Genomic DNA, 20,561 nt, shown 5'->3' with positions numbered 1-20,561 from the left:
CACACACTGGACATTCTGGACATTGTTTTCACTTCATCACTTAAATCACTTTAAGCATATTTGCACTGCACAAGACATAATGTGGATTGCACAACACTGGACATTATATTCTTCATTTCCAGTTAATACTTGTACAGCTGCTGTTATTGTGTATATATTTATTTATATTTCTTCATACATTCTTATATAGTTCTATATTGTGTATTTTGTTGTACAGTTATTTTATTTTCAACTTTAATTTATATATTTTATCTTATTCTTTCCCAGTTAAAATTACCCTTCATTCTAATTTGTGTTGTACAGTTATTTCATTTTTAACCTTAATTTATATTTTATTCCTCCCTAGTTAAATTTACCCTTTTTAATTTTTCATATTTATTTCCTATCTTATTCATAGCCTTTTCCTTTTTTGTTTTCTTTAGGTCACGAGCAGTTGTCCAAGCATTTCACTACATATCGTACTGTGTATGACTGTGTACGTGACAAATAAAATTTGAATTTGAATTTGAATTTGAAATTTGAATTTGAATTTGAACCTCTCCTGGTTTTAATGGCACTTTGGATTTCCTTACTTTCTGTTCCACTCCCAACCCCAAATAGATGCTGGCAAGCTGACACAGTAACATGGAAGAGGGAAAGAAGTTGGAAAGGACAACTACAAATAAACCTAATGCCTAACAATGAAAAATGTAAAATAAGAACAATAATAATAATAATACTAAAGGTAAAGGATAAAGTAACAAGTTTTGAGTTTTTTGTTTATTCCAAATGATCATCCAGATGTCTGTGACATGTGATGACAAACAACATAATAGAAGGCCTTTGTCATCACATGCTTAAACTCATATATTTTTGCATGAACAGGCAGTCAGACATGCTGTAACTGTGGGGTAGTGTCATGTAATTAATATATTCTTAGTGCTTATTTTCTTATTATAATGTTTAATGTATGTTAGTAATAAAAGCTTGTAAAGCAAGGCCACTTTTGACTCGTAAACTAAGGGCTCAGCCAGACTGAAAACAGGAAGTTAGTGTAGAGCAGGGGTGTCAAACTCAATTGCACAGGGGGCGAAAACTCAAGGCACACTTTAGGTCGCGGGCCAAACAAGATAAACATTTATTGAACACACTAAAACAATGTTTTTTAATAAAAACAGACAGGAATATTATTCCAGATTAAATAAACTTAAAAAAATAAACTTTAACTTTAAATATTTTGCTCTTCATAAAAATATATCCTGTCAAAATTATGCAAGTTAGAAATATGAACATGCTGCCAAAAACCCCAGAAAAAATAAATGAAAGCAAATTCAAGCTGGGCGTTGCTTCAGGAATGGAACTAATAAACTGTGCGGGCCATTCTGTGTCGTACTTTCCCTTGAGTGTGTCATTACACTGCAGAACCAAAACCAGCAAAAACCATAAATCAACAACCCCTCCCAGGTCACAGTCCCAAAGTCAGACCGCGCATCCCGCAGCGGTGCAAAAAGAACAAAAACAAAAACGCCACAAAACAGTCTCAGGCGGTCCATCACTACAACAAAAGAGTTTCAGTGGCCTACCTCGGGTCCCGTGACGGCAGTGGGACGCTTTAGACGGCCGACCTCGAGTCTAGTGGGGGCAGCGTTACAGCTCCGGCAGGCAGCCATGGATCCGGCAGCAGCAGCAAAACTGTTCTGGGGGCCTGCCACTGATCCAGTGGCAGTGGAGCTGCAGCTCCAGTGGCTTGCCACGCGTCCAGAGGTGGCGGCGCTGTACCTCCTGCAGCCTGCCACAGGTCCGGCAGTAGCGGCGAAACGGTTCCAGTGGCCTTCCTCGGGTCCAGTGGCGGCGGCGCTGCTCCTCCGGCGGCTTACTCCGGGCCCCGTGGCGGCGGCGCTGCTCCTCCGGCGGCTTGCCCCGGGTCCGACGGCAACGGCACTGCTCCGGTGAGCAACAGCTAGGAGTGGCACATGGCCTATGAAGCACTGGTCGCTGACGTGGGCGGTGTGAAGGGCGTGCTAGACGTGGGCGGTGTGGAGGGCGCGCTAGACGTGGGTGGCGTGGAGGGCGCAGAGTTCAGGAGTCTGACAGCTGTGGGGAAGAAGCTGTTCCGGTACCTGGTGGTCTTAGTCCGGAGGCTCCTGTAGCGCCTCCCAGAGGGCAGGAGGGTGAAGAGTCCATGTGATGGGTGACTGGGGTCTTTGATGATTTTCCCAGCCCTTTTCAGACACCGCTTCCTGTAGATGTCTTTTATGGCAGGAAGTGGTGCTCTGGCGATGCGCTGGGCAGTTTTCACGACCCTCTGCAACGCCTTCCGGTCCGAGGCAGAGCAGTTCCCGTACCAGTTCCCGTACCCTGTTGTAGGGCAGGGATAGCTCAGTAGGTAGAGTGGCGGCCCCATGATCGGAAGGTCGGGGGTTCGATTCCCCTGAACAGCTACCCTGAGGTACCCCTGAGCAAGGTACCGTCCCTACACACTGCTCCCCAGGCGCCCAATGGCTGCCCACTGTTTCACTGAGTGAATGGGTTAAATGCAGAGAGGGATTTTCCCCACGGGGACCAATAAAGTACACTTCTTTCTTTCTTATACAGTTGGTCAGGATGCTCTCGATGGTGCAGCGATAGAAGTTCACCAGGATGTCTGAGGACAGGTGGTTCTTCCTCAGAGTCCTCAAGAAGAAGAGGCACAGGTGAGCGTGGACGTCCAGATGAGATCCTCGGAGATGTGGACTCCCAGGAACTTGAAGCTGCTCACACGCTCCACAGCCGTCCCCTTAATGTAGATGGGTGGATGTGGGTCAGCGTTCCTCCTGTAGTCCACGATGAGCTCCTTGGTCTTCTCGGTGTTGAGCAGCAGGTTGTTTGTGTCGCACCACTCAGCCAGACGATCTACCTCCTCCCAGTAGGCGGTCTCATCGTTGTCACTGATGAGGCCAATCACCGTGGTGTCATCTGCAAACTTAATGATGGTGTTGGAACCATCAGCAGGTCTGCAGTCGTGGGTGAAGAGGGAGTAGAGGAAAGGGCTCATCACACAGCCTTGTGGTACACCGGTGTTCATTGTGATTGTAGATGAGCAGCGGTTATCCAGCCGGACATGTTGGGGGCGGTTGGTCAGGAAGTCCAGTAACCATTTGCAGATGAGGGAACTGATGCCCAGGTCTGTCAGTTTCCTGATGAGTTGTGAGGGGAGGATTGTATTGAATGCTGAACTGAAGTCTATAAACAGCATTCTGGCGTAGGTGTTGTTGTTGTCCAGGTGTGAGAGGACAGAGTGCAGTGCGATGGAGACTGCATCCTCTGTGCTCCTGTTCTGGCGGTATGCGAATTAGTGGGGGTCCAGGGTGGGGGGGAGACAGGATTTGAAGTGTGCTAGGACCAGCTGCCCTAAGCACTTAGTGATGATGGGGGTGAGGGCTACTGGGCGGTAGTCATTGAGGCTAGATGGGTTGGAGTTTTTGGGTGTCGGGACGATGGAGGTGGATTTGAAGCAGGCCGGTACCACAGCGTGGGCCAAGGACAGATTGAATATGTCTGTCAGCACTCCTGTAAGCTCCCCAGAACACGCTCTGAGAACACGCCCGGGGATGCCATCAGGGCCTGCAGCCTTGTGGACATTGATCCTGCTCAGCACCGCTCCTACATCGGTGGGGGAGAGAGTCAGAGGTTGGTGGTTTGGCGTCATGTCTGCTTTGGTTGTGATTGTGGGGTTCCCTCGCTCAAAATGAGCATAAAAGTTGTTGAGCTCGTTGAGGAAGGAGACATCAGAGGATACGGGGGAGGGTTTGGTGGTCCTGTAGTCTGTAATGGTCTGGAGTTCTTGCCACCTGCATCGGGGGTTGGAGTTGGAGAAGTGTTCTTCTACCTTCTTTTTGTAATGGTGTTTGGCTTTTTTGATGCCCTTCTTTAGATTAGCCCTGGGTGTAGGCATGTGCATCTCCTGACCTAAAGGCGGTGTTGCGGGCCTTCAGATCATTACATGCTCCATTTTTAGGACTTTACCACACAGCGTTTCCTGGTGTATGAAGCAGTGATATGCTGCTAACTCACCGGTACAGTGATCCTGCATCTTTACTTGCATCCTGCTGACTTGTCCGCTTTTTTCACCGCACAACACCGGCGCTCCATCTGTTGTAAGTCCAACAAGTTTGTCCCAGGGCAGTTTCATGTCGGTTACACTTTGACATACGTTTTAAAAAATGTCTTTTCCTGTCGTTGTCCCGTGCATCGATTTAATGTTCAATATTTCCTCTCCACGGATGAAGATGACCAGCTGTGCAATGTCCATCATGTCTATACTTTCATCCACAGACAGTATGCAATGAACTTTTTGCTTCTTTCACACAACTGTGTTCTTAAATCAGTGGCCATCTCACAAACCCGATCAGCAATCGTATTTCTCCTCAGGCTCACATTTGCCAAAATCTGCGTTTTGTCTGGACACAAGACGTCGCACAGCTTCATCATGCAGCCCTTCAGAGTGGTACCGGGCTGATTTGGCTCCTCTGCTACAATAAAACTTGCTTTCACAACACCTGCACTTTGTGATTTTGCTCTGGTGAAAAAACTCTGCTGAAATGTCAGATTCTTCTTTAGCTCGTCTACTTTCTGTAGTTTCTGCTCTGCATTTAGGTTTTTCAGCTTATCCTGACGTTTTGTCTCATAGTGCCGTCTAAAATTAAATTCCTTCATTACAGCCACATTAGCTCCACTAATAAGACACACGGGTTTACCAGCATGTCTGTAAACATATATTCAGTCTCTGGCGCTGAAAGGCTCTGCTTTCAGAATCAACTTTTCTCTCCACCATTGTGAGCGGCTAGCTTCGCAATAACAGAAGTTTGACTTGATTGACGCGGGAATGTTCCCAGTTAGCCTAGCGTTCAGCACGGAGGCTGCAGCGCTGCATTATGGGATCTGTAGTTTGTATATTATTAGCACCTCATATCGCCGGGTCATGCATAACAATAATAGTACATCTATATAAAATGATCTCGCGGGCCGGATATAAATGTCCGCCGGGCCGGATGTGGCCCGCGGGCCTTGACTTTGACACGTGGTGTAGAGCTATACAAGCATATAAATAAAAACAGGACACCCAGACAAGAAGAGGAACTAGTAACATGAAACTATGTGTGAAGTGTAAAGGACCAAAATAACACCTATATGAGACACATTTTTAAATTCTAATGTTAGAGTTTCTGCAACTGGCTTTTGGGGCTGTGCAGGGCTCTCTCTTCCAGAAGATGATTGAATAAAGAAATATAAATGTTTTGACCACTCTGAGTCGGGTTTTCTCTGTTCTATCATGGGGATCAAAGAATAGGGTTTAGGGTGCTCTCAGTGCTCGGGCCCTAATAAACGGAGCAAATACAATAGGGCCTTCACACGCTCAGTGCTCGGGCCCTAATAATGATAATACTACTAATAATAATAATTAATAATAAACGGAGCAGATACAATAGGGCCTTCGCACTCTCAGTGCTCGGGCCCTAAAAATGTTATGACATTTTTTAACACAAAATGCAATGGCATGAAAATCTCAAAAATAAATTTTTCATTTACAGTCGGACAGAAAACCAATAAATGCTTAAACTGAAACAACGCTTCAAAAGCATACAAGGCAAACGGAAGTTAAATCATACAGAATACAGAAAAAATTACAAAAATAAACGTGGCTAAAAAGTGTTTGGTTTTTAAAAAGATATTTGCAGTCAACATTTTTTGGAATTGACATTATACATAATTCCTGTTTTTATTTCCCTTCTACGACAATTTTTTGCTCTTTATTCCCATAAACTATAACTTTGCCGTTAAAAATTGAGTCTGTCATAGACACCTATGTGTTTTTTTTTAAATTCTAACTTAATTTTATTGTTTTACTCTGACTATTGTCTGTCTGTCTCTGACTCACAGTCACCTGTCTAGTTCTACACTCAGGGAGCTCCTCCACATCTGTAGCCCCTTCATCAAACGAGCCTGCCTTATCACCGGCTATGTGAGTATTTGTGTGTGCATAGCTTTGCAGTGTATATATACCGGGTAAAGTAAGCATCGAACACGTCACCAATGTTCTGTGTTAATATATTTCTAAAGGAGCTATTTACATGAATTTATCACCAAATGTTGGTAACAACCCATCAACTCCACACATTCAAAGAAATGAAACCATAGATTTCCAAGAATTAAGTTATTCCATCGCTATAATGTGGTCCACCTTTCGCGGCCTCGCTGTTTTGTGGATTTTTTGGGGGGCAATTTTCCATACTTTTTCTTCTTTTATTTATTTATTTTTTTTTAAACAGCCATTGTGTTCTGCATCCTGATTGGCTGTAGACAATTATCAATCAATCTTGTGCTGTGTCTCCAGAATGCATTCAGCTTGTCAAATTTATATAAATCTTCAATCACTAGCAGTGTGACTCTGAGGTGCTATACTGTATGTTTGTAAGTTTTCTCTCCAACAAACACAACACTGTTGACGAAACATTTTGCACCATCAAAGGCTCCTATGGTAGCACCGAAAGGGCAGAGGAAGATGCTATCCATTGCACAAAAAGTTGGACTTCTGGACATGCTAGTTACCCTATTTTTTTTTTGGATTAGGTGCATTAAGCAAAACAAAACAGTCAGATAAGTCAAACTTTACTCAACTCATTCCTCTTGCTTCCCCTACTCCTCATTGATTCTTTAATGATTCATTAATGTTGAATTCTCTGGCAGCTGCTCTATTCCCGTGTTGTTGGCCTGAAAACAGGGTTTGATATTTGGTTTCATTCTATAATACTGGACTTATTTTTCTACGAAGATTTGAACTTTGAGAGTTTAAACAAGACAGAAAAGTGTGAAAATGTTCATGCCTGTCTGAAAAAAGTGTATAAAGTGTGTAGTGATGGGTTTTACAGCCTTAAAACACCTATAATAATTGTAAAAAAAAAGAAAGTATTGTACAGGGAAGGTGCAAAAAGCCATGGAAATTCATGGCATCAGCTGAAATCTATCAGTAATTAGAAATCAGTCCTGCCACTTAGTGCAAATGAACACCAGCTGCTTCAGTTCCAACTGATGGCCTGTAAATGGTGCGACATTACCAAGGTGTCGCACACGAAACCTCTCATGACGGGTAAAACCGCTGAGGTCTCCTATGACCTTCACAACCCTGTTGTTTCATAACATGCTGATGGCATTGTTACAGAAGAAATGATTAAACACTGAATGTCCCATTGAGCAGTGTTGGATCTATAACTGGGAAGTGGGAAGAACATTATTTCACCATAAACTGGCTGTGACCAGATCCTCCCTGCCTTGTTTCAGACAGAGGAGTGAATAGAACTATCAGTTATCCAAGAGCCAAGGAGCAGTTGTGGAGAGCTGCAGAAATACCTGGAATCCGCAGGTAATGACTGGTCTTGTTTTAAAGAAAATGATAAGTGATGCAGTCAAGTGCCTTGGCAAGTATGCACATCCACCACGCAAAAACATCCTTTAAAGTTTGTTGAGCAACATTTAAATAAGCCTGTGAAATCCCAGAAGAATGGTCTGGTAAACGTTGAACTCTGCCATAATACACGCATGTTTGCAGATCAAAAATCACCAAAAACACAACATCAAAAGAAACGTTTGGAAGTGTGGGGCTGTTTTTCAGAATATGACACTGGCATGGTTCATATAATTGAAGAAAGGATGAATGGAAATGATTACACATAATTTATGGTTTAATGTCTTTGCGTGTGTGGTCTGGACAGGCTGTTTCCAACATTTGATGAGAATTCCATGTCACCTTTAGAAAGATATTTACTTAGAGAATTGGTGATATGTTCAATACCTTTTTGCCTGCTGTAGACTCACAATCCCTGGAAAGACTTTCGTCTAAAAAGGAGTGGCTTGCTGAGATGTTTCTCTCCTCTATCCTGCAGGTAGTGATCATCGTGTCTTTCAGGCTTTGGCTGATGGGAGGATCCATGCCGCTTTTTTCTGAACAAGACAATCCCGCCTCCTTCTCACCTCACTTTCTCACCAGGTCAGCATCACACTCAGATGGAGACAGAAGAATCTGGTATTGAACATTTTGTCCTAAAAAGTCTTCTAATATCCATATAACTTGTTTCTAACATTGAAATATTGTCCGGTAAACCATAAATACATATATATGGTTTTTATATCAGTGGTGGACGGGAGTGGAGGCCTGGCGCTACTGAACTATCTGATACACGGGGAAAAACAACTTGATGTGTCCAGGCAGCCGATTTATGCTACATCATTGATTTATGACAAGCCGCTTACAAAAATGAACAATAGGAGCGTTAACTAACCCTGATCCTGTTTGGGGGTTTTTGTGCATTGTGTTTAAGTAGCCACTAATGATAAGACTTATCATTATTGCACAAGACAGAGATTGGAAATAAATAGAAAATAAAACACTTAAGAAGACATAAAAATAAAAAAATTGATATAGGAATACTGGCACTGCAAGGAGATCAAAAGGAGGGATAAAGAAAATTAAAAATGGAAAGCAGATCAGCAAGTCATCAATAATTAAATATAAAATAATAATTAAAATTGATCAGGGAGGGCTCAGGGAGGGGCGGGGCCATCTGCTGTCATTGGTTAGGGGGGGAAGACAGGATAAAGACATGCTGTTGAAGAGAGACAGAGATTAATAACAGATATGATTCAATGCAGAGAGGTCTGTTAACACATAGTGAGTGAGAAAAGTGACTGGAAAGGAAACACCCAGTGCATCATGGGAATCCCTGGCAGCCTACGTCTATTGCAGCGTAACTAAGGGAGGATTCAGGGTCACCTGTTCCAGCCCTAACTATATGCTCTCTCTTTCTAGTCAGTACTCTTGCTGCAGCATTATGGAATAATTGAAGGATTTTCATCCTGACTTCCTGATAATAATGAATTACAGCTGTCCAACCTCGAAGTAATAAATGCATGAACTAGTTTTTCAGCGTCACTCTGAGACAGGATATTTATTACATATTTGTTTAATATGTGCCTTAAGTATGTAAATGGTAAATGGCCTGTATTTGTATAGCGTTTTACTAGACCTCCCAACTCTTATATATATATATATATATATATATATATATATATATATATATATATATATATATATATATACACACACACACACACACACACACACACACACACACACACACACACACACACACACACACACACACACACACACTTTGGTGTCACGGTTCGATATTTTTTCGATACAAAAAAAATGTTCATGCCTTTTTAATTTGTCATTTATTAAAATTATAAATATATATTTTAACTCAAAAGTACAGTTTTTAAATTTAACCCTAACCCTTGTGCGTGTTTTTTATTTTGACAGCGAATGCGCACCTGCGGACCACTTATGTGCAGCCCTGGTTATATAGCTCATCATATCGCAGCCACAGAAATGATTTTGTCCATGAAACCATAAAGCTGCACTTTCTTTTTGCCTTATAGTCTGATTTGTCATAACTTTTCTGTTTTGTGGTAAGCTTTTCTTTGGCTGTCACTTCTTCACCCTGACCGGTCTTATTTGGCTCAGCAGAACTGAAATATATATCCTGCTGCTTTTACACACTTTTTTCACACCATAGACAATTGCCTATGCACTCAGACCAAAAGGGGCTGAATAATTACGCAGACCCCACTTTGCAGTTATTTATTTGTAAAAAATGTTTGAAATCATGTATGATTTTCGTTCCACTTCTCACGTCTGCACCACTTTGTGTTGGTCTTTCATGTTACCCATGTATTTTGGATTCCATAAGGATGTACTTAGTTTTTCACAGGACCACATGAAGTCCTTTGAAAACCTTCTTTTTGGCAAGACTGTGTGTTCTCTTATTAGCACGTGTGCTCCGTGCACAGCATTTAACAGTGAATGAAATTCTCATCTGGTAAACCCTGTATACTGTAGTAAAGTTTGACATTTATTTATTATTTATTCTTATTTTTATATTGTATCTAGTTTTAATTAATGTTAATGTATCTGCATATGTTTATCAATATAAATCAATATAAAGCACCATAACCTTTTTTGTATATGAACTGGCACAAATCACTGCACATTTTGATTGACTGGTTGACTGATCAATTGTTTTATTTTGAATATGTAAATAGAAATAACAACAAGCAAGAAAATACATTGTAAATTCAAAACAACATAGAAAATAAAAATAAAGTTCCCACAAATATACCACAAAATATATATACTTAAAAAAGGAGTAGAATGAAGTTTACATTATTTAGCTGGCTGTAGCTCAGGTGGCAGAGCAGGTCAGCCACTAATCAGAAGGTCGGTGGTTCGATCCCAGGCTGCCTCGTGGCTGCATGCCAAATATCCTTGGGCAAGATACTAACCCCGTGTTTGCCTACTGGTGGTGGTCAGAGGGCCCGGTGGCGCCAGTGTCCGGCAGCCTCACCTCTGTCAGTGCGCCCCAGGGTGGCTGTGGCTACAATGTAGCTTGCCATCATTGTGTGAATGTGTGTGTGAATGGGTGAATGACTGAATGTAGTGTGAAGCGCTTTGGGGTCCTTGGGGACTAGAAAAGCGCTATACAAATGCAGGCCATTTACCATTATTCCTACCCACTGGTGGTGTCAGCATTACTTGGAAAAATCTAAAAGAGTTGAGGTTGTAACACATTAGTGCCCATAGTTTGGAAGTATCCAAAGATGCTTTCTGCCAAAAGATTGAACCACTTTAACGTCCTAACAGGCTTTGAGGATCAAATTAATTATTACTGACATATCAAACACATTGCCTCTTGAATTTTGTAATTTATAAAAGCAGACAGCAAAGTCTGGGTGCCAAATTACTCTTTCAATTAAGAGGTGTTTTAGCCTTCAATGTCCTGTTTGTCAGTTCTCACTGTTGAGTTTTGCTGTTTTAATAGAAGCAGGTAGCTACAACAAATCTTCAGAATTAATACATGAGTCACACAGGTTTGATAATAACTGTTGTTGAGGTTTAAATTTATAATCTTAAATGCTTATATGTTGATTATATTGCTTTATATAAGAAAGGCCTAACTCTGAGTACACTCTGTGCCAAAAGTGTTGACAGGAAACGACATGGTTTTGCAGAAGCATGGTAACTGCAGTAGAAAGTGAAACCAACTAGGCTGTTCGATCGAAACTTAAAGTGTGGTGTGACGTAGAGAGCAAGTATATAAATAACTAGGCTTCCGTTTGTGCTTCAGACCTGGGGTTGTGTGTTTTGTGTTCAGGTCTCCATATCCCAGATATGTAAAATTAAAGATCATTGTTTCAGTTTGACCACTCTGAGCCCTGTGTCTTTCTTGGCCGTAAAGAACACAAAAGAACTGGGATTTAATACTGTGCTGCACTTACAAAAGGGGAGAATACAAAGACTAAATCAGAGCAAACATGAACACCAGCAGCAACTGCAGCATGACTCTTTTAAAGACGTTTAGGATTCAGTATACCATGATCTGCTATAGGTTTCTTTGACTGGGCTTTAAATGTCAGTTTATTAGATTATTCTAAATTAGTTGTAACCTTAGACAACCAAGCATCTATTATATCTTTGTCCTTTTCTTCTTTTTTCTCTAACCTCTCTCCACAGGTTTTTAACCTACTCATATTTGCTGTCCTTTAATGCCTGGTTGCTGCTGGCCCCCATTGTGCTGTGTTATGACTGGCAGGTTGGCAGCATTATGTTGGTGGAATCGCTGGGTGATGTGCGCAATGTGGCCACTATGCTGCTGGCTGTAGTGATGATTGCTTTATGCCTGCACTGCATCTTTTCACTGCAGGTAAGAACAGAAATGTAGTTCAAAAAAGCTTTAGATCACATTTCCCATGATCTCTGCTGCCTCGTGAATCTTGTCTGCCCTCAAATGTGTCATTTAAAGGGCATAAAAGTTTTTTAGGGATGAGTACAATAACCTCAGTTCTATCTGTATTTAAGAGCAGAAAATTGGAGGCCTTTATGTCTTTAAGACATTCCTGCAGTTTAACTACTCTAGTTTTCGGGTCATAAGCTGCTACTTTTTTCCCACACTGTGAACACTGCGGCTTATACTGACGTGCGGCTAATGCATATCTTTTTTTCATGCGGCCAAAAACATTTTGCCTGGTAATAGTAGACCAATAAAATTGATAAGTAGTATATATACGGTATATATTTTTACCGGTTGTTAAGAGACGTTGTAATGTTGTTTGTGCACTGTTCCGTAAAAAAACCATAAGCAGCGTAATTTGTGTGTTACCAATACGTACGTATACTTACAGGTAGCCGTGTTACAGGCGCTGTTCGAGGGGAAAAAAAGCATTTGCAGTATGTATTTTTGTATGTTACTATGTTTATGTTACCTTACGGATTAAATTAAACGGTAAAAATCCTCAGGTGTAATATTTCTGTATACAAAATTAATTTTCTTTCTAAAATTACAGCATGTGGCTTTTAATTAGGTGCGCTCTGTAGTCCGGGATTTACGGTAATTGGTGTGTGTTATCTGGCTTCATGGACAGATAGAGCTGGGTGTCATCTGCATAGCAGTGTAAATGTATGCTATGTCTTCTAATGATGCTGCCTAAGGGAAGCATGTATAATGTAAACAGAATTGGTCCTAGCACTGAACCCTGTGGAACTCCATAATTAACCTCAGTGTGTGAAGAGGACTCTCCATTTACATGCACAAACTGGAGTCTATTAGATAGATATCATACAAACCACTGCAGTGCAGTACCTGTAATACCTACAGCATGTTCTAATCGCTCTAATAGGATATTATGGTCGACAGTATCGAACGCTGCACTGAGGTCTAGCAGGACAAGCACAGAGATGAGTCCACTGTCAGAGGCCATAAGAAGATAATTTGTAACCTTCACTAAAGCCATTTCTGTGCTAAAATTTGACTAACACTAACACTCAGTGATTTGTGTATTTTAGTTTTATTCTTTGATTTTTGTATGTTCTTAGTGTTTCCTGTTTTATTTTGAAAGAGTCTGTTGTGTCTTTATCTTTGTGTTTAGGTTCACTTCCCCTGTAACGTCATTGGGTTCATTTGTGTCAGCTATTTCCTTCCCCTGATTACCCCTAGTGTGTATGGCTGTATCCCAATTCACGGTCTGCAGCCTTAACGGTCCACAAGGGCCGCGCACTCAAAGACCGCTAAGGCCGGAAGTGCGAGGCTTCTGAAATGGGACGGTCTAGCCTCCGTCGCGCTGCCCAGGTTGCCTAGCAACCATGACACTAACAGCTGGAAACGTTTCAAACAGCTTTGTTTGACAGAAATGAAGGAGAAAATATTTGTTCATTTGTTTGTTTGTTTCTACATGAGCTTTGATTAGTTGAGTATCTGAGGCTGAGACCACAGGACTGTAAAACATGATTGTTGGGCTTCATTTCTGTACTGAACAGTCATTTATGTCACGATCCTGGGTCTTATGACCCAGTGTTTTGAGTTTTGGTTCTTTTGATGTTTATAGTGTATGTTTAAGCTTATTAGGTTTCCTATGTTCATTTGCTTATTAGCTCCCCCTTGTGTTTTCAACCCCTGTGAAGTCTCCCTTTCCCTTCGTGTGTTTCATGTCTGTTGTCTTATGTTGTCATGTCTGCCTCTCATGTTTCCTGTTTTATTTTGAAGAGATCTCGTGTTTTTATATTATGGATTATGTTTTGAGTCCTTTGTTGTACTGTTTCTTGTTTCCCTAGATTTCAGTTATGGTTATCATAGGTTTAGTTCTTTGGCTTTGTAATATGGCTTCCCTGTGTTCAATGTTGTGTCTACTGTGACCTCTTTGTACCATGTTTCTGGTCCCTATAGTCTGTCTTCTCAGTTGCTGTTAAGTTTGCATGTTTAGAGTTCAGTCAGTGTGTTTCCTGTTTTACTTTGAAGGTCCATGTCTCATGTGAGTGTTTCTAGCTTTGCTTCCCTTGTCTCGTCCATGCCTGATTACTCCCAGCTGTGCTCTCCTTCTGTGTCTCATTCCCTCGTTATCCCTCTGTGTATTTAAGCCCTGTGTTTCTCTTTGTCAGTGTCGTAGTCTCCCTCATGGCTGTGTTTCCCTGTGTGTTAGTTATCCATGTCCCAGTTTAGTTTTCCATGCCATTCTGCAATAAAGCAGCTTTTTGAGTTTAATTTCGTTGTCGTGAGTTTTGCGTTTGGGTCCTTCTCCTGCCTGTACACAGCCGAAACATGACAGAAGACTACGACCATTACATGGACCCAGCAGACAGTGAGCTGTATGAGCGCCAGGAGGCAGCCCTCGCCCAGCTGGAGGAGGAGCTCCGCTGGAAGCCGTGGCGCGCTCCGGATTTTGAGCACATATTCCGCGGAACTCGGCTGGCTTTTGGAGGTCCCCGAAGTTGCCAAAAGCCTCCGCCTGTTGCCCCGGTGGGAGGTGGGAGTGCTCTGTTTTTCTTCGGATGCTCACGCTCCAGCCTCTGCCTTGCCGTCCCGCACGTCAGAGGCTCAGCTGTATGCCCCGTCAGCTTCCTCTCCTCAGAGAAAGCGACGCTCACGCCGCCGTCACTTTTCACTTGCTGAGCAACTCCCGGTGGTGAGTTATAATGACTGCCTTTCACACATCCCACCTGAAGCCATAACTGAAAAGGACAATAAACTCACCCCAGACACTGTTGGAGTCTCCCTTTTGGATGATGACATAGACTGGGAAAAGTTTTTTCATTTTGCTCCCTTTGAACAGGGAGAAATCACAGACAATAAGCACTCGCCAAAGGCTGTAAATGCTGTTAAAGGAAAAACTGAGCAATGTCACCAGGTCTAAAACACTCAGTTCAGGTTCTGTCAGTTCAGGTTTTGTCAAGTCTGGTTCAGTCATCCCCAAGTCAGCTCACTCTAAGACTGTTAACCCGAGGACGTCAAAACCTGCTAAAACAAAGACTGAAAAACATTGTGGGAAAAATGCTAAGTTCATTTTTGATAGGTCTGTTTTTGTCGACCCGGTACATATTAACCCTAAGCCTGCCAATTCTAAGACTGTTTTTTCTGAGCCTGCTCCTTTGCCTGCTCGTGTTCCTGCTCCTGGGGCAGCTCGGGCCCAGCGTGCCCCTTCACCCGTACCAGTTCCTCGGGTGAGGGAGACTGAGGTCCAGTTGGTCCCTGCTCTGGTTTCCAGGCCAGCTGAGGCTCTGTCAGTTTCTGCACCCGTACCAGCTCCTCGGGTGAGAAGGGCAGTTGCCCAGCCGTTGCCGGTGCCTGTCCCGGCTTCCAGGGTGAGGGGGGCTGTGAACCAGTCCACCCCTGCACCCATGCCGGTCCCCAGGGTGAGGTCAGCCAGGATACAGCCCGTCTCCGCACCCGTACCTACTCCTCGGGTGGGAGCGGCTAGTGTCCGGCAGGTGCCTGCACCAGTTCTTGTTTCTGCTGAAGGCTCAGGCAACCCCCCCCCCCCCCCCCCAGCAGTCCTCCCTGTGTTCCAGAGGCTCAGGAGAGTTCAGTCCACAACCATCGCCACCATCACTACTGCATGCTTTTCAGTCTATAGCTCAGTCATTAGCTCTGTTAGCAGCCCAGTCCATAGTTCATTTTCCTGTGTTTCCGTTAGCTCAGCCCTTAGCCCACTGTGCAGCTCAGCCAGCTCCCCAGTGTTTAGCTCAGTCATTTGTTCCATCACCCGCTCAGCCTTCTGTTCAGCCAGTAGTCTCTGCACCTACTGGTCCTGCCACTGCTTCAGCTGGAGGGCCCGAGGAGCCCGTCCAGCCTCATGCCACGTCAGCTGGAGGGCCCGAGGAGCCCGTCCAGCCTCATGCCACGTCAGCTGGGGGTTCAGGAGAACCGCACCAGCCTCATGCCTCGTCAGCTGGAGGGCCCGAGGAGGCCGTCCAGCAACCTTCCTCGTCCGCTGGGGGTTCTGGCGAGCCCGTCCAGCCACCTGTCTCCGCTGGAGGGTCCGAGGGGCCCGTTCAGCCTCCTGTCTCCGCTGGAGGGTCCGAGGGGCCCGTTCAGCCTCATGCCACGTCAGCTGGGGTTTCAGGAGAACCGCACCAGCCACCTGTCTCCGCTGGAGGGTCCGAGGGGCCCGTTCAGCCTCCTGTCTCCGCTGGAGGGTCCGAGGGGCCCGTTCAGCCTCCTGTCTCCGCTGGAGGGTCCGAGGGGGGCCCGTTCAGCCTCCTGTCTCCGCTGGAGGGTCCGAGGGGCCCGTTCAGCCACCAGCTGCTCCACCAGCAGCCTCATCCACGTTTGCAGCAGCCGTGTCTTCACCCACGCCAGCTGCGGCCTCCGTGTCTCCGCCCACGCAGTCGCCTGGTTCGGCTTCGGCTTCATCAGCGTCGCCTGGTCCAGCTTCATCCGAGTCGTCATCCTCGTCTGGTCCGGCCTCGGCCTCTGCTTCAGCGTCGCCTGGTCCGGCTTCTGCGTCTGCTTCGCCTGGTCCTGTGGCTGTTATGCCACTGCCCAGGCCACGTTCTGCACCTCGGAATTACCGGCCACTCTCCGGGCCACCAGCTGGACGTCATCGCCGTCGAGGTCGGCCGCCGGAACTGTTTCTACGCCGCTGCCGTCTGCACGGTTGGCCCCCGGAACTGTTTGACCATGAACTCCTGTGCCGTCGGCCTCCGGGCCGGCCCCCTGATCAAATGAACTATGAATTTCTGGACCGTCACCCTCCGGGTCGGCCCCCTGAGGAGTTATGAACTGTTCCCTGCGCTCCTGTGCTTTTGATGGACATTTTATTTGTGTTTCCATTCACTCACTGTCAAGGCCTCTGTTATTCCACACCATACTCATCATAGTTTTCAGTTTTTCACAGTTTCATAGTAGTTCATAGCCTGTACTCAGTTTAGTTGTCTTTTTCTGTTTTTCTTCTTAGCGTTTTTGTTTTTTGCCTTCATTCAGCCCTAATAAAGGCTCACTCTGTCTCCTGCAGTGTCTGCTCTTGGGTCCATTTAAAAAATACCTTGGTGCACCACACCGTGGCAAATTTTTTCCTCTGCAGATGATCACTTAGCCTTTGAAATAAAGGGAAGGTTGGAAATTGTGAATGTACACATATAAGTTTTTCTCAAACATTTTGTATTTAATTCACTGGAATTTAAGTGACAGAGACGGTCCTACTTCACTGTCTGGAGAACAAGTCTGGTACAAACAACATGAATTCAAGTTCAAATGTTGTTTGTACCACACTGCTTTCAGAACTGCACGTGATCATTTGCAGCTAGCGGGTTGTTAATGTTAACTGCAGTAAACTGTACCGCCTAATAGAACAGGGCAATATGGCCAAAAATATTTATCACGATATATATTTGAAAATTTGCGATAACGATATAACTGACGATATAATTGATGCGAGACAAAATACAACTCCACAACATTACTAGCGCAAAAAGACAACCTTCCATTTATTTTCACTTAAACAAGAAGCTGGTTTTTATGTACATTAAAGCTTTATAAAAATGTAACAGTGCAAATGCAAATTCCTTGCTGAAAGTTTAACCAAAAGGCATTTCCAGTGAAAATGGGCTGACATATCCTGAGCATAACCATGTATAATATCCACTGAAGTTAAAAAGAGGTGCTTTGCAACATTAAACTGCAGTGTGCAGTACGTATTTTTCGGACCATAAAGTGCACAGGATTATAAGGCACATTAAGCGAAACAAAGCAGTCAGATAAATCAAACTTTATTAAACTCATTCTTCTTGCTTCCTCCACTTCTGTACCATTGATTCATTAATGTTGAATTCTCTGGCAGCTGCTCTATTCCCATGTTGTTGCAGTATATTAATGACTAACCTGGTATTGTGGATGGATTATCTCAGTTGTTCTCCTGACTGAAGATTGGTCCTTTTACAGCATCCTGCCATGCGATTGCATTTGTCTCTAACCATGAGGAACCTTAACGTTAACTTTTATAAGTGGAAAAGTGTTAGTGTTCGTCCTCCAGCTTCACTGTTTATGTTATGCTAACATAGCTGTGTCGCTAGCGATCACGTAGCACATGATTATATACCAGCTAGCCCAACTTCAGTAACCCTACAAACGTCACTGCTGTTTAGTTTCCTGTCTTCATTTATGTTGGAAGTGATAGCAGAGCTGTACGTTTGATTTTTTCAGAAATCTCTCAGTCAAAACATGCAATATCATGTTTAGGTAACTAGCGAAACTAGCGAGCTAACTTCCGCTAGCTTCCTGCTAACTTCTAACTCCGTTAAATGTAATAAATTTTGTTTTCATGGATGCCTGGAAGTTAAACTTCATAGTTACACCTGGTAAAGCAGCAATGCTGATTGTTTTATTAAAGATGAAAGAATTTAGACAGTTTTTAACTCTCAGTGATGCTGCAGTGTTCGTTTGAACTGAGGAGTACAGAGTTTAGGACCCAGATTACTCCCAGATTTAAGAGCATCTTAGTCCGACAATAACGACGGCCGCTTGCATGTTCTGCAAAAAAATGTGCTTTGTCGTGTATTTGACGGACAAACACCAAACCAGTTCCACATCACTGAAGTTGCACCATTTGTACAAACCAATTCTGGTTCATCTGTTTCACTCAACAATCGGCCATGTGCGTATGAAAACAAAGGCACTGCGCATGCGCGTTTCACTCATATTCTATCGCGATATTTCATTTTCCTATCGTTGCCTAACATTATACCGGTATTACTGTGAACGGTATAATATGGCCCAGCCCTACCGCCTAACAATATATTTGCACAATTAAAAGTTTGACAGTTTAACTGTTACTTAGCTTCTATAGATGTACGGATAGGTATCAGTGGATTTATACTGACACTGAAGTAAACAGTGATGTTCCTCAGCAAGTCCTAAGGAAATCTTTTTTTCCTCCAGTTTAAATTTGTGGATAACTGACATGCTGACAATGGAGCTAATCTTCAGGAGGTGATATGTTTCATGAGTTTTAAATTGTGTGTATTGTGTTTGTCTTGGTAGACGTTTGTTGACTTTTGGTCCCATTTTGTAGTAACTCAGCCTTACAGATATATTCTTCTCTTCCACCTCCTCAGAAACAGTGGATTATGATCTGATACGTCTGCTCTTCCTTTCTTTCACCCTTTGATTCTATGCCGGTCTTCAGTGTTGATAAATAAATAGTCTGTTCTCAAGTGTATTTGATGTGTTATTGAGTAATGTACATAGTTTTTCTGCCAAATGAATAAACTTCTCACACATGGTGTTTGAAGCTTCTTCACTTGGAACTTTTTGGTTTGATTTGTTTGCTGTGACTGTGCTCATCTCTCTCTCTTTTTCCACAGAGGCGAGACAGTAGGGAGGTGTTGGTGGGATTGTTGTTTCTGGTGTTTCCCTTCATTCCTGCCAGTAACCTGTTCTTTAGGGTTGGATTTGTCGTGGCTGAAAGGGTTCTCTACATGCCGAGGTGAGTGCGTGTCAGACTATTGGCAATTGATTACTAATTGCACAGCTCTACATCTGATGTTTGTTTGCTTTAAAAAACAATGATATCTTTTTGTGGAGATGGTTTGCCTTGGTCTAATAAATTACCTTTGACACAATGTGATATTCAATAATAATAATAACTATTATTATTGTTATTATGATGATTATTATTACCTCTTAAGCATTATTTAGCTTTTCAAAAATAAGCCACAAAAAGCTCAATTAGAATTTGTATGTTAGGAAAACAAAAATAATAAATCACAGATTTAAGCTTTAGCCTTAATGTAAACATATTCTAGCATTTCTCATCTTACCTGACAAACCAAGTGCTCTGTCACGGGACCGAGTGGTCTGTACTGAACTGAACTCAGGCGCAGAAACCCAGAACAGAGACGAGACAGCAGGTGGTTTAACAATATTTTATTAGACTTAAGCTCTGTAAATGTGGCAAGGACAAAAGCAATAAAACGTAGAGCTTGGCGCGGCCTGGAAAAAGTGGCTAGGGGAATGCAGAACTAGGGCGAGGAAACGGGGCCTAAGATGCAGACTGGAGCTGGGCAGGAAACAGTCATATTGCAGTAGGGGAGACAGAGTGTTGAGAGGGGGGGTGACGAGAATCCAGGGGAGCTGAATGGCGTGGAAAGGCTGACCTGAGATCCGGTGTCTTCAGATGGAGTGTGATGGCGGGCAGGCAGGTGAGGCATAGAGTGATTTTCAGAATGATGGTATCCTGAGTCCGAAGGGAGAGCACGAGCCAAGACAAATCCAGGAAATGGGTCGATGACAAACTGGCGTTAAATGAATGTCAGCATGTGGCTTAAATCACTCTGGCTTGATTGCCTGCAATTGGCTCCAGGTGTGCAGGAGCTGGAGGAGGTGGCCCTGTCCAGGGGCGGATCCCAGGTAGGTTCAGGAGCCTCATGGAAATTCCAGCCATGACATGCTCTTTGTCCTTCACCTGTATTCGTCTTTTTCTTCTGGCCTGTTAGTACTTTTTTCAGAAGGACTTTGAGTCCAAATGGTTTTTTAAACTTATATTTGGAAAAAAACAAGCAAACCAAAAACTACTTTTCAGCTACCCGCTTGTTTTAGCCTCAGCATCGCGTTTTATTTTGCTTTAATTTATTTATTTATAAACCCCCTTTTCTGGATTCATCCTTGGACCATGGGCAATAATTTAAGTTCCTTCAGTCAAAACTTTCTCCTTTCTTGTCT

General features: G+C 43.4%; 1 protein-coding gene across 3 annotated transcripts in view; it reads left to right on the top strand.

Annotated features, from left to right (window-relative positions):
- tmtc1 (transmembrane O-mannosyltransferase targeting cadherins 1) overlaps window positions 1-20,561 on the top strand; it is a 95,843-nt gene that overhangs the window by 39,787 nt on the left and 35,495 nt on the right. For 2 of the 3 annotated variants that reach the window (XM_085387398.1, XM_085387396.1), the window contains exons 5-8: window positions 5,899-5,980; window positions 7,899-8,038; window positions 11,588-11,777; window positions 19,205-19,326. In XM_085387398.1, coding sequence (XP_085243524.1) covers window positions 5,899-5,980; window positions 7,899-8,038; window positions 11,588-11,777; window positions 19,205-19,326 — 534 coding nt within the window. The remainder of the gene's footprint in view (window positions 1-5,898; window positions 5,981-7,898; window positions 8,039-11,587; window positions 11,778-19,204; window positions 19,327-20,561) is intronic. The other variant, XM_085387397.1, reaches the window with a different exon arrangement.

The sequence above is a fragment of the Rhamphochromis longiceps genome, linkage group LG17, assembly GCF_057381845.1.
Source record: "Rhamphochromis longiceps isolate RC_006_pf linkage group LG17, R_longiceps_female_GT1.1, whole genome shotgun sequence".
NCBI classification, from domain to species: domain Eukaryota; kingdom Metazoa; phylum Chordata; class Actinopteri; order Cichliformes; family Cichlidae; genus Rhamphochromis; species Rhamphochromis longiceps.
This window is presented reverse-complemented; position numbering and strand designations above follow the sequence as displayed.